The sequence below is a fragment of the Amblyraja radiata genome, chromosome 29 (genome assembly GCF_010909765.2).
Source record: "Amblyraja radiata isolate CabotCenter1 chromosome 29, sAmbRad1.1.pri, whole genome shotgun sequence".
Lineage (NCBI taxonomy): Eukaryota > Metazoa > Chordata > Chondrichthyes > Rajiformes > Rajidae > Amblyraja > Amblyraja radiata.
Genome location: NC_045984.1, coordinates 24,030,275 through 24,044,074, shown reverse-complemented (window position 1 = coordinate 24,044,074; position 13,800 = coordinate 24,030,275). Strand labels below are relative to the sequence as shown.

Genomic DNA, 13,800 nt, shown 5'->3' with positions numbered 1-13,800 from the left:
AGTTAAACGGAACTCTTCTGCCTGCCCATTATCCATATCCCTCCATTCCCCACACCCCCATGTGCCCATCCAAAAGTCTCTTAAATGCCACTCTCATGTGTACCTCCATCACCACCCTGGGCAGTGTGTTCCAGACTACCACCACCCTCTGTGTAAAAAACTCACCCTGCGTATCTCCTAGTGGAGTCCGGGCAAGTTGTTCGGCGTGGATGGGCCAAAGGGCCTATTACCATGCTGTACAACTCTATGACTATGTGCAGGGAAGGGTTTTTAAACAGAGAGTGGTGAGTGCTACCAGGAGTGGTGGTGGAGGCAGATACTGCATGATAGTGGCGTTTAAGAGCCTTTTGGATAGGCGTATGGATATGCAGGAAATGGAGGGATATGGATAATGTACAGGCAGATAAACATTGGTCTAGGCATCATGTTCGGTAGGGACTTTGTGGGCCGAATGTCCTGTTCCTGTGCTGTACTGTTCTATGATCTAAGTAGCCCAATATTTAGACTTAGGTGACACTTTGGAATCCACAATCAGTTGTGTTTATTGTCAAAAAGAACTTGGAATTTGTCTTTCGATAGCCGGCAGGCTAATGAAGGGAGTCTGTAGAGTGTCTTTTTCCTTTAATGAGATTACCTGGTAAGTTATGTATAAGGTTTTGTGCTCCGAGCTCCAAACCAGGCTCATGTTACTCACGTAATACTCGCTTCCAATGTGCGGCAAAAGTCATCTTTTATTCAGAAGCCGGTATCTCTGCATCCCAGACCAAGATGCTGCGTGGCTCCAGGAGGAAATGTAAAAAGTCGACAAAGTCGGAGGAGACCAGGTTGATGGAGAATGGAGCGGCCGACGAGAGTCAGACGCGGGCCATGGTGCAAGCTAAAGGCTTGCCGGCGGCGACCGAGGCCCCTGCCCCTCCCCGCATTCGGCCCAGGCTGATATTCCACACACAGCTGGCTCACGGCAGCCCCACCGGCAGGATCGAGGGCTTCACCAACGTTAAGGAACTGTACACCAAAATCGCAGAGGTCTTCGAAATCTCACCGACAGAGGTGGGTGCATTTGGGGAAGGCGACTGGCTTTGTCCAGTGCTTCATGTTGCTTGTGAATTATTAGTCTTATCTGTCTTATGCTTCAATCCAACATCCCCTATCAGCGATAAAATTGTGGTTCCATTTAATATAGACAAGGTAATCAACTCAAAGATGGACACAGCATGTTGGAGTAACACAGTGGGACAGGCAGCCTCGGGATAGAAGGAGTCCCGCTGAGTTAGATGACATGAACCTTCAAATTAGGAGCGGGGGATGAAGGGACCCGAAACATCACCAATTCCTTCTCTCCAGAGATGCTGCCTGTCCCGCCGAGTTACTACAGCAATTTGTGTCTATCTACGGTGTAATCCAACATCTGCAGTTCCTTCCTACACACAATCAACTCAAAAGCTGCTCGTAAAAGGAATTTATTTATGGTAAATGATCCATTTGTGTGCTTTTAGATTTCAGAGGATTATCTAAATGGACCAATTGTTACGGACCAGTAGATGTTTTATGAATGCAAACATAGATTTCAAATTCCTTTGGTGATTTTTCCACCTGTCAACTCTTTGCCTCAGTGTGATTGCTGGCAATATTGGATGAGTGTATCTCTGTACGTTTTGCCTCGCTGTGCTATTTCATAGAGAGAAACAGCATGGAAATCTAGTCCGTGCCGACCATCATCCTCATATTTATACTAATCACTGTTAAGTATGAGAGTCAGGAAGACATGTTGCAGCTTTATATGACTTTAGTTAGGCACCATTCGAAGATATGGTTGCAGCTCTGGTCACCCCATTGCAGGAGGAATGTGGAGCCATTGCAGATGGTGTGGTAGTTGGTTACTAGAATTCTACCTGGATTCAAGAGAGAGTTAGATATAGCTCTTAGGGCTCATCAAGGGATATGGTGAGAAAGCAGGAACGGGGTACAGATTTTGGACGATCAGCCGTGATCATATTGAATGGCTCGAAGGGCCGAATGGCCTGCTCATGCACCTATCTTCTATGTTTCTATTAGAGGATACTACCAAAAAGGGAGAGGTTGGATCAACTTGGATTGCTTAATCTAGGGTGTCGGAAGCTGGGGGGAGACCTGAGAGAAGTATATACAATTATGAAAGGCAAAGATAGAGTAGACAGTCAGAACCCTTTCCCCAAGGACTAGAGGGCATAACTTTAAGCTGAGAGGAGCAAAGTTTAAAGGAGATGTGTTTTTACACAGAGGGTAGTGGGTGCCTGGAACATGCTGTCAGGGGTGGAGGTAGATACAATAGTGGCGTTTAAGAAGCTTTTAGATAGGCACATGGATATGGTGGGAATGAAGGGATGTGGATCACATGCAGGCAGATGAGACTACTTTAACCTAGCACCAAGCCTGGACATTGTGGGCTGAAGGGCCTGTACTGCTCTGTTTTATGTACCCTATTCACCTTAGTCACCATTTCCAGTGAGCTATGGACTCGGACCCCAGAGTCTCTCTGTACCTCAATGCTCCTGAGGTCCCTGCCACTACTGTATGTGCTTGATTTAGTTTAATTTAGAGATTACAAGCCCTTCAGCCCATCGAGTCCGCACCGACCAGTATTCCCCGCATGTTAACACAAGCCTAAACTAGGGACAATTTACACTTATAACAAGTATACCAATTAAACTACAAACGGTGCACGTCTTTGAAGTGTGCGAGGAAACCGAAGATCTCGGAGTAAATCCACGCAGTCACTTTGGAGAACGTACAACCTCCGTACAGACTGCGCCCGTAGTCGGGATCGAACGCGGGTCTCCGGCGCTGCAAGCGCTGTAAGGCAGCAACTCTACCGCTGCCCAACCGTGGCCGCCCACAATGTGACTTCCCAAAGTGCATTGCTTCACGCTTGTCTGGATTAAATTCCAATTGCCACCACTTTGTCCAACTTTTCAACTGATCTGGGTCTCAAATGTTTCTTAGAAAAGTTTTTTTTGCTCTCTATGACTCCATCGCTTTCTGTGTCACTGTACTCTTGTCAATCGGACTACCTACATTTGCTCCAGCCCTTTTAGTCTTTACTTTAGACTTTAGAGATACAGCGTGGCAACAGGCCCTACAGCACACCGAGCCTGCACCGACCAGCGATAAACCTGTACACTGGCACTATCCTACACAATAGGCACAATTTTTTACAATTTTACCAAAGCCAATGCAAACATTGAGTGTGGGAGGAAACTGGATCACCCAGAGAAAATCTATGCGGTCACAGGGAGAACGTACAATCACCGTACAGTCAGCAACCATAGTCAGGGTCGAACCCAGGTCTCTGGTGCTGTAAAGCAGCAACAAGTTTAATGGAAATGTGCGGGGCAAGTTTTTTACACAGAGGGTGACATTGCTAGGGGTGGTGGAGGAGGTGCATATGATAGTGGCGTTAAAGAGGCTTTTTGATAGGTACATGGAATAATAATAATAATAATGGATGGGATTTATATAGCGCCTTTCTAATACTCAAGGCGCTTTACATCACATTATTCATTCACTCCTCAGTCACACTCGGTGGTGGTAAGCTACTTCTGTAGCCACAGCTGCCCTAGGGCAGACTGACGGAAGCGTGGCTGCCAATCTGCGCCTACGGCCCCTCCGACCACCACCAATCACTCACACACATTCACACACATTCACACACAGGCAAAGGTGGGTGAAGTGTCTTGCCCAAGGACACAACGACAGTATGCACTCCAAGCGGGATTCGAACCGGCTACCAGCCAAACACTTAGCCCATTGTGCCATCTGTCGTCCCGTCAAAGTGCGGAGAATAGAGGGATACGGATCTTGTACAGGCAGATGAGATCAGTTTAACTTTGCACCACGTTCGACACAAACATTATGGGCCGAAGGGCCTGTTCCTATGCTGTACTGCTCTATATTCTAGGTCTGAAATCCAACGCTAACCTGAGCTTACATGTTTTCAGCAGGTTCAGTACAAAAAGGTAAGGGGTGGAAAGAACCGTGATAATGTACATTTATGTTTTCACTGCAGGAAATTCACTCACAGGAGATATTTATATAAAGTCAATAGAGAACGCTAGATAGCTGGTTAAAGAATTGTCTTCTTCTTCTTATCGAGTCCACACACAAGATTAGAAGTTGTTCAGCCAGAGCTGAACACACTGCTTGGCATCTGCACAATGGTGTCTGTCTTGCGCTTCTTGTGCTTCTTGTGCGTGGTGGTGGAAAGATTGGTTGAAACAGGGCCGCGACGTGAACGCTCTTTCCTTGGCCCCAAAGAATTGTCTAATAATTCACAATACCGTTCTTCACAAATTCGATACATTTCAAAAGAAACATGGAATTTTGTGACAATAATAATCTGATTCCAAAATTACGATAATAGCATATCTTTTGACATGTCTAAGTATTTGTTGACCATCTGCAATTCAAATGCATCACTTAAAAATGTGTCCTCTTTGTGCCAAGCATCAAATTCTCTGTCACAACCACATGGACAGATGTTGACAGTAAAAAAACACTTGCGAATTCTTTGTAAGGGATGTGAAGAGTATCATGCAATTAACTCTTTCTTTCCTCCGATACTTTTATAAGTCTTGCTAATGCTGTAATCTAATTCCCAAAGATTATTTTGACACAAAGCAATTAAATAAAACGGTTCATAAAAGCTGTGGTAAATATCCAGCTGAGTGGAACATTTTGGTGGTTGATATTAATTTTGTAGAGATGTCGTCTCAAGCATCTCACTCCAATAAACACTAACCTGTTTTAATAGAGAAAGGATGGGTGACGTTTCGGGTTGAGACCCTTTTCTCCAGAGATGCTGCCTGTCTCGCTGAGTTACTCCAGGATTTTGTGCCTATTTCCGGTGCAAACTAGCATCTGCAGTTCATTCCGACACAGCCTGTTTTAATATCTGTGGCTGTATTTTAAGTTCTTTTTTTCTTCTTTTGTCCAGCAGATTCTGTTCTGTACATTAAACACTCACAAGGTAGACATGCAGAAGTTATTGGGAGGCCAGATTGGACTGGAGGATTTCATCTTCGCCCATGTAAAAGGACAAATGAAAGAAGTGGAGGTGACAAAGTCGGAAGATGCTCTTGGTCTGACCATCACAGACAATGGGACGGGCTATGCCTTCATTAAGGTACAAACATTGCAGGCCTGGACACTGCTCACCAAGTAGAGTTGTACAGTCATTCAGTCCCAAGACCCTTCAACACACTGTGTCCATGCTAATCAGGGCAGGAGAATGAGGGGCAGATCTTATAGAAGTGTATAAGATCACGAGGGGAATAGGTAGGGTGAACACACAGAATTCTTTTTACCCACTGTATGGGAATCAGTGATGGCACTGGGCCTGTACTCACTGGATTTTAGAAGGATGAGGGGACCCCTCAATGAAACTTACAGAATAGTGAAAGGCCTGGTTAGAGTTGATGTGGAGAGGATGCTTCCACTAGTGGGAGAGCCTAGGACTAGAGGTCAAAGCCACAGAATTAAAGGACGTTCCTTTAGGAAGGAGATGAGAAGGAACTTCTTTAGTCAGAGTTGTGGTGAATCTGTGGAATTCTTTGTCACAGAAGGCTGTGGAAGCCAAGCCAATGGATATTTTTAAGGCGGAAATAGATTAGTACGGGTGTCAGGGCTTATGGGGAGAAGGCAGGAGAATGGGGTTAGGAGAGAGAGATAGATCAGCCATGATTGAATGGCGGAGTAGACTTGATGGGCCGAATGGCCTAATTCTGCTCCTATCACATGACCTTATGACCTTATGTATACGTTTTCACACGTGTACCTCTTACATGATAGGGGAGGGGAGAAGAGGGAGGGCAGCAGGCTGAGCTGCGATCTTATAGAGGTATATAAAATCACAAGAGAAGAAACAGGGTGAATTAACAGAGTCTTTCACCCAGGATAGGAGAATCAAGAACCAGAGAACACAGGTTTAAGGTGAGAGGGGAAAGATTTAATAGGAACCTGAGGGGCAATGTCTTCACCCAGAGGGTAGTGGTTCGATGGAAGAAGCTGACAAAGGAGGTGGTTGGGACAGGTACTATAACAACATTTAAAAGATATTTGGACAAACACATAGATAGGATTGGTTTAGAAGGATGTGGGCCAAATGCAGGCAGGTCGGACTAGTGTTGATGGGGAATGCTGGTTGGCGTGAGAAAGTTGGGCCGAAGGGCCTGTTTCCACGCTGTATTGCGGTATGAGTCAATGACACAACAAAAACCCAGAGGATGTCGGTTTGAGGTAAAGGAGTAGAAGGTGCAGAAGACACTTTTTTCACCCAGAGGATGGATCAATCTACCTGAGAGGGTGATGGCTTTCGCAACATTAACGGTAACTTCAAGGCCAGCACTTAACTTGCCCAGGCCTACGAGACCATAGAGCAAGAGCTGGTGAATGGGATTAGTGTGGATGGTCAGTATGCTGTGCAGCATGACTCCATGATTCAGTGCATGCACCTTTACAGCGGGGCTTATGATAGAGTGGGTGGGAGGGTTACCCAATTTGGTGCTGTCAGACAACAGACAATACAATGTTACATTACAGTAAAAGATCACCACTAGATGGAGAGCAGCTAAAGTGAACAAAAACTTCAGTCCATCTACATCTGGGCCACATATCCAACAGGATTAACACGCTCATCAAGAAGGCTGGCTCCGTCCTCAAATAATGCATTTCTTCTGAGGCAGTACAAAGAGGTGCCAAGTTTTTGATGCCAACTTGTATCTTTCAAGCATCAATTTGGTAAAAATATCTCATATTGGCCTTAAAGGCCCATTGTCCTGGCAACGGGCCTTTGGAAGAATTGTTACATGGATCACCGAATGCTGTGCTAGTGATATTGTCCACTGTACCTGGCCTCAAGTGGTAGCAAAGGTCGTTTGTGTGGCAGGACTAAATATCTTTGCATTACTTGCCGTGTCACATCGAGTAGAATTGCTGCCTCACAATGCCAGAGACTCGGGTTTGATCACGACCTTAGGTGCTGTCTGTGTGGCGTTTGCACGTTCTTCCCGTGACCGCGTGGGTTTCCTTCGGGTTGTCTGATTTCCTCCAAGGTCCCAAAGACGCACGGGTTTGTAGGTTAGTCGGCCTCGTTAAATTGCCCCTAGTGCCTAGGGAGCGGTTGTGAAAGTGGCATAATATAGAACTAGTGTGAATGAGTGATGGATGGGAAGCGTGGACTCGGTGGGCTGGAGGACTGTAGGTTTAAACTATTGTAGATGTCAAATGTACAAACGGATCCATGCTGTATTTATAAACTAAATTAATTCACGATCAATTATTGGATTTTAAGATCATTTTAAACATTATTTGCTGCAGGATATTGAAACTAATGTTTAGTGCTGCATTTTTCTGCTTCTCATTCTTTACTGTCAAACAAACACATTAATTTTGACTGCAAAAAACTGGGAGCAGAAAGATTTTGCTATTGCCTAGGCTGCGTGATTTAAACTCCTAAAATGGATTGCTACACCACTAAAGATATGTATCAGCATTGAAAACATGATTTAAATTTTTTAAAATTAATCATCAGATAGTAGGAGCAGGTTGTCAAGATTTTTCTCAGGGTGAACAGTGGATTGATTGGGAAAATAGTGACAGATTATCGTTAATGAAACCTCCATAAATGGCTTTGTTGTGAAGTTGGTGCAAATTTAATGTTGGAACGCTTGTGTTACCATCTATTAATTGGAGGGAAAGTGATTTCATGCTTACTTTGGTGCAGTGATTTGTGGATTGCAGCCACTCATACCTTCTTTCGATGCTCTATCAGTAATTTCTTCCTCCGCTAATCTGGTTTACAGGCTCCAGCGGGTCTGCTCTGCATTGCTGTTTGATGAGTTATTTGATGTAGGAGAGGGGCCACAGTCATCTGTTGATAGCTGGCAAAAGAAATTTCCGAGAAATGTGTTGAGAAAAGATCGGTTGAGTGATTCTCTTTCTTTTAACATTTCTTGGCAAAGTGGCTATCTGAGGCATTGAAATGGTTGGATCAATTAACACTGTCACTGACAGAAGATCAGAAAGTCACATACATAGTACAAGAGTTAGATGTGGCCCTTGTGGCTAAAGGGATCAGGGGGGTATGGAGAGAAGGCAGGTACAGGATACTGAGTTGGATGATCAGCCATGATCATAATGAATGGCGGTGCAGGCTCGAAGGGCCGAATGGCCTACTCCTGCACCTATTTTCTATGTTCTATGTTTCTATAACACAGGACCTTCAGCCCACAATGTCTGGTTTATGGTCTGGTACTTTATTTGTCACGTGTACCGAGGTACAATGAAATTCATTTTTTGTATACAGTTCAGTGCCAGTATCACGAAACATAAGCACTTAGATATTTATTAGATAAGCATCTCAGATACAGTGTAAGTGTATAGCAGTAGTACACTGAGTATATAGTGTCGCCATTTTGGCACCATTTTCAAGTCTGTGTCCAATATAATGCCAAGATACTCTAATCACATCTGTCTGCCGTGATATATATCATTCCCTCTATATCCACCTGCCGATCCAAAAGCTTTTTAAACACCACTATTGTATCTGCCTCCACCACCACCATCGCTGGCAATGTGTTCCAGGCACAATGTGTTCCAGGCCCCCACCACCCTCTGTGTAATATATTTACCCTGTACATCTCTTTTAAACTTTGCCTCCCTCAGCTTAAAGAAATGCCTTCTAGTTGTTGACAATTCCACCCTGGGAAAACAGTTCTGACAGAATACTCTAATTATGCCTCTCATAACTTTGTATACTTCTATTAGATCTCCCATCAAACTCGTTGTTTTTAGCATAATGATCATGCCGTCACAGGGAGAATGTGCAAACTGCACATGGACATCACCCGAGATTAGGATCTAACCCAGGTCTCTGGCGCTGTGAGGCAGCAGGTCCATCAACTGTGCCACTGTGACACCACAATTGTCAATCGATTCATTGATTTCATTTCTGGAAAGTATCGTTCAATGTAAAAGTACTGAATAACTTGCTGGGACGTTGCTGGGTCCAGTTAAGAGGGAACCTTGATGGGACTTTTATGTCAAAAGGGAGGAGGAGCCATCTTGAGGAACGGCTGCTAGCCAGCAGCCGTCCGTTTTAATTCGCTTTTTTTAATAGTTTTTAGTGAGTCCTGTTTTTCGTTCGTAGGGGATATGGACTTTTTAATGTGGGGGGTAGGTCTCAACTCTACTTCTAGGTCCCTACCTGGTCGGTGTGGCAGCTTTTTCTCCGGGCTGCCCGTCGACCCGTCCTCGTGGCCTACCAGCGGGCTTGGAGCGCCGTTTCCTGGCGGGGACCGCCCAGCACCTCGGCCTCGGTGGTGGCACAGCGCTGGAGCGCTATCGTGGAGCGGAGCGGGCGATGCCTTGCCTGGGTCGCCGCGCTGGATCGACGCGCTGGAGCTCCGGTGAGCTGAGACCGCCGCGTTCAACACCTCCGGGCTGCGGGTCTGCGGAGCGGAGCGGGCGGCGCCGACTTCATCATCGGGAGCCTGGGAGCTCCAAACCGGCGCGGCCTTGTCGGCTTCTGAAGCCGCGGTCTCCAACTAGAAAGCGGCCATTCCAGGTGGCCCAGCCGCTGAGAGGACTCTCCCGACGCCAGGTCAACACCACCCGGTGAGAATGGCCAGGAACATCGGGCCTCCGTAGAGGCAATTGTGGTGGCCTCAATAGGCCTGACTTTGGGGTGAACATGGGGTGGGGACTGGAAATTGTGCCTTCCCCCACAGTGGTATCCACTGTGGGGGACGATTTTTTTTTGTCTGTAATGTAATCCTGTTAGTCTTTGTCCAAGATGGCTGCCGTGGAGGGAGAGTGGACGCTGGCGCGCTTTGGCTGCCGCTGCTCTCTCTTCACATTGTGTTTTTGATTTTCTGTTTTTGGACTGAATTCTGTTTTTAGTTTGTGTCTCTGTGATGTCTTTATTATTTATTTTACTCTGATTATATGTTTATATTCCTGTTAATCTATGTAAGGTGTCCTTGAGATGTGGCGCCCAACAAATAAAATGTATTATTATTATTATTATTATGTCTCTTCAAGCCAGACTGAATAAAACAGATGATTAGCAAACATGATGAGTCTATGCAGCCATACAGTTGCCTCATGTCCAACATTACTGACGTTAACTTGTTCAAATTCCTCAGAAGTTGGGTTAAATTCACAGTGTGGACTCAATAGGGCCTGTTTCCCTGCTGTATGTATCCATGAATGAAATTTGAATTCATAAGAAAGTAGGAGCAGAAATAGGCCACTCGATCCCTCAAGCCTGACTTACCTTTCCAGATGATCATGGTTGTTTTGCCCAAGACACCATCTCCTCTGCTGTGCCTGGTCCCTCAATTCCCTGATCTTGCAAAATATTGAATTATTTCTTAAAGTACACCCAATCATCTAGCATCCAAAACCCTTTTGGGCATAAAATTCCAGTGCTTCAACATCCCCTGCAAGAAGATATTTCCAGAGCAACTCTACTGTTGTTCTAGTTTTCTAGTTTTCAATTCCATTACGGTAGAATCATACAGTGTGGAAACAGGCCCTTCGGCCCAACTTCCACATACCGACCAACATGCCCCATCTACACTGGTCCCAACTGCTTGTGTTTCGCCCATATCCATTTAGATCTGTCCTATCCATGTACCTGTCTAATGGTTTCCTAAACATTGCAATAACCCCTGTCTCAACTACCTCCTCTGGCAACTTATCTTAACGTAACTTCAAAATGATTTACCATAGTCTGCATTCAAACTTAATTTTTCATAATGAACTTTGTGAATCATTGTGGCGGAAAAAAAGATTTATTTTCAGGGTGCATATTGTATTTGTTTTTACTAACCAATAGTTTGTGATTTCACAGAGGATTAAAGAAGGTAGCACGATCGACAGAATCAAGACTGTTTGCGTCGGAGACCACATAGAAGGAATAAACAATCAAACTATCGTGGGCTGTCGACATTACGAAGTTGCCAAGATGTTGAAAGAATTGCCTAAAGGTCAACCGTTTTTGCTTGCGTTAGTGGAACCAAGGAAAGCATTTGGTGAGTTCGCCAACAGACCAGTCCAAGTGTCTAAACAAACATCATTCACAGTTGTAACAATATCGTTTAGTCGGTGAAGGCTACATTTTTGATCCATTCTTTTGAACAGTTCATCATGTAACAGTCCTAAGATTTTCTATCATTCTTTTGGTCAAGTCCAGTCAAGTTTATTGTCAAATGTGCAAGTAGGGTGAGGTACAGATCCAAAGAAAATCTTGCCTTCAGCAACATCGTAGGCAGATAGACTTAAGGGCCTGTCCCACTTAGGCGATTTTTTAGGCGACTACAGGCGAGTGCCAAAAAATGGTCAACATGTTGAAAAATTTTCAGCGACAGTGGCGACAATTTGGGTTGTCATAGGTGCTGTCGTAGGTGTTGTCATAGGCTGTTGACAGGTTAACGTAGGTTGTCGCCAGGGGACGTAGGTTGTTGCCAGGTGCTGACTTTGGTGAATTCCGTTGTCCTAGTCGCTGGCAGTCATCAAAAAATTGCCTAAGTGGGACAGGCCCATTAGACAACGTACAAAAAACATAAATAATGCATAACACGACACATAAATTCGACAAGATATTGAATAAGAAAAAAGACTGTGCAATTACCAAGACATTAGTGCAGAAATACACAATTGGAAAACAAATCCACAGTAGTGCAAGAGCTGGTGTTCCCTGGTCAAGGTAGTTTTAGGCTGGTTGAAGAAGTTGTGGGAAAGTAGTTGTTCATAAACCTGGTGGTGTGCAGCTTCAGGCTTCTGTACTTCCTTCTCAATGGCAGCAGTGGGAAGAGAGCATGGCTCAGATGGTGTGGATCATTGATGATTGATGCCGCCATTTGAGGCAAGGCCTCTACAGATGCGTTTGATGGTGGGGAGATAATGTTGCATCCCCCCTATTCGGTTTAGTTTAGTTTAGAGAAACAGTTTGGAGGCAGTCCCTTCGGCTCACCAAGTCCGTGCCGACCATCGATCACCTCTTCACTAGTTCTATGTTCTCCCACTTTCTCATCAACTCCCGACAGACTGGGGGCAATTTACAGAGGCCGATTAATCTACAAACATGCACGTCTTTGGGATGTGGGAGGAAACCGGAACACACACAGAGAGAACCCACGCGGTTCATAAGGTCATAAGATCTCAGAGCAGGATTAGGCCATTCAGCCCCTCAAGTCTATTCCGCCATGCAATCATGGATGATCTATCTTTCCCTCTCAGCCCCATTCTCCTTCCTTCTCCCCATAACCCCTAATGTTCGCAAGACATATCCAGGATTGTTATTTTCTTAGAGTGGTAGTCCAGTGACAATAAGCACTATGCTGTGGATGAAGGCTGCTCTGTGACTAGCTTGGACTGATACATTGACCATTGTTGACCAGGGCAATGACTGGAACTGCGTCCTTGGCTAGTTTGCGGTGCTGATGGTCATCTACCACGGCAGAAGCAATTACCAAAGTCCATGAAGTCAGTGGAATGCAATTCATTAACAGAGTGCAATGTGTCAGTTCTACTGTTTAGCAGGTTAATCATGTTATATGGTAGCATCAGCAATTGTGCATTGTGTTGAACTTCATTTGCTGATTAGAAGGCAGTGTTTCTGAATTTGGTGCATCCTTCTGTTTGAGCCATTTCTGTCTTCTCATAGTCATAGAGTCATACAGCATGGAAACAGGCTCTTCGGCCCACCCTGACCAACGTGCCCCATCTACACTAGTCCCACCTGCCTGCGTTTGGCCCATATCCCTCTAAACCTATCCTATCCATGTACCGGTCTAAATGTTTTTTAAACGAAAGCATTCAGTATGAAAATATTCCATAGTTTTAAAATGTTCTATTTAGTTAGCCTGCCGTTCCTTGTCAAAAATAAAATTGGCATCAATATTGTCAACTTCTATTAGTGGTTAAAGCTTCACAATATTAATATCCCTGCATTCTCTGCACATCCATGTACCATATCGTATCTGATTCTGGCAATGCCTTCCAGGCACCCACCCACGGTGTAAAAAAAAAACTTGCCCTGTACATCCATTAAACTTTCCCTCTCTCAATTTATAGCTATGCCCTCTAGTGTTGAACATTTCCACCCTGTCTTTAATTAAAATATCTGTTTTTTTAACCCGTTGCATGACTATTAAGTATTCCACATTGTTTGCCAATGTTGTTCATTGAATTTTCCAAAAGTCTATTCACTGCTCCTTAAAATCTTTAAAAAAAAATTAAGTACATTTTTATCTACTTTTCAAGAGTTACCTTATTGTAGATTGCACTGTGATCACGCCTGCCTGGAAATTACATTCCTTTTTCAAAACATACTTGATCACAAAACCCTTAACAGCCTTGATGCGCAGAAGGGTCCAGTTCCTTGAAAATGGCAACAGAGTCAGAAAGAAGGCCTAATGTTTGTTTATTGGTTGGGGCATTGAGGATAAGAGTCAGGAAGACATGAAGCAGCTCTATAAGACTTTGGCAGTTGTGTTTGGTGTATTGCATATAGTTTTGTTTAGAGATACAGCATAGAAACAGGTCCTTTGGCCCATTGAGTCCATGCTGACCATCCGTTCACACTAGCTCCGTGTAATTTCATTTTTGCATCCACTCGAGGCTATTTAAGGAGCAAAATTTAAATACAAACCCGCATATCTTTGGGATGTGGGACAAAACTAGAGCACCCAGAGGAAACCTACTCTGTCACAGGGAGAATGCGCAAACTCCACACAGCGAGCACCCAAGGTCAGGGTC

The 13,800-nt window shown here is 44.6% G+C and overlaps 1 protein-coding gene across 1 annotated transcript in view; it reads left to right on the top strand.

The window, feature by feature from the left end:
* Positions 1–768: 768 nt before the first annotated feature.
* Positions 769–13,800, top strand: part of gipc3 (GIPC PDZ domain containing family member 3) — a 47,068-nt gene continuing 34,036 nt past the window's right edge. The window contains exons 1-3 of the mRNA XM_033047329.1: positions 769–1,050; positions 4,976–5,161; positions 10,892–11,072. Coding sequence (XP_032903220.1) covers positions 769–1,050; positions 4,976–5,161; positions 10,892–11,072 — 649 coding nt within the window. The remainder of the gene's footprint in view (positions 1,051–4,975; positions 5,162–10,891; positions 11,073–13,800) is intronic.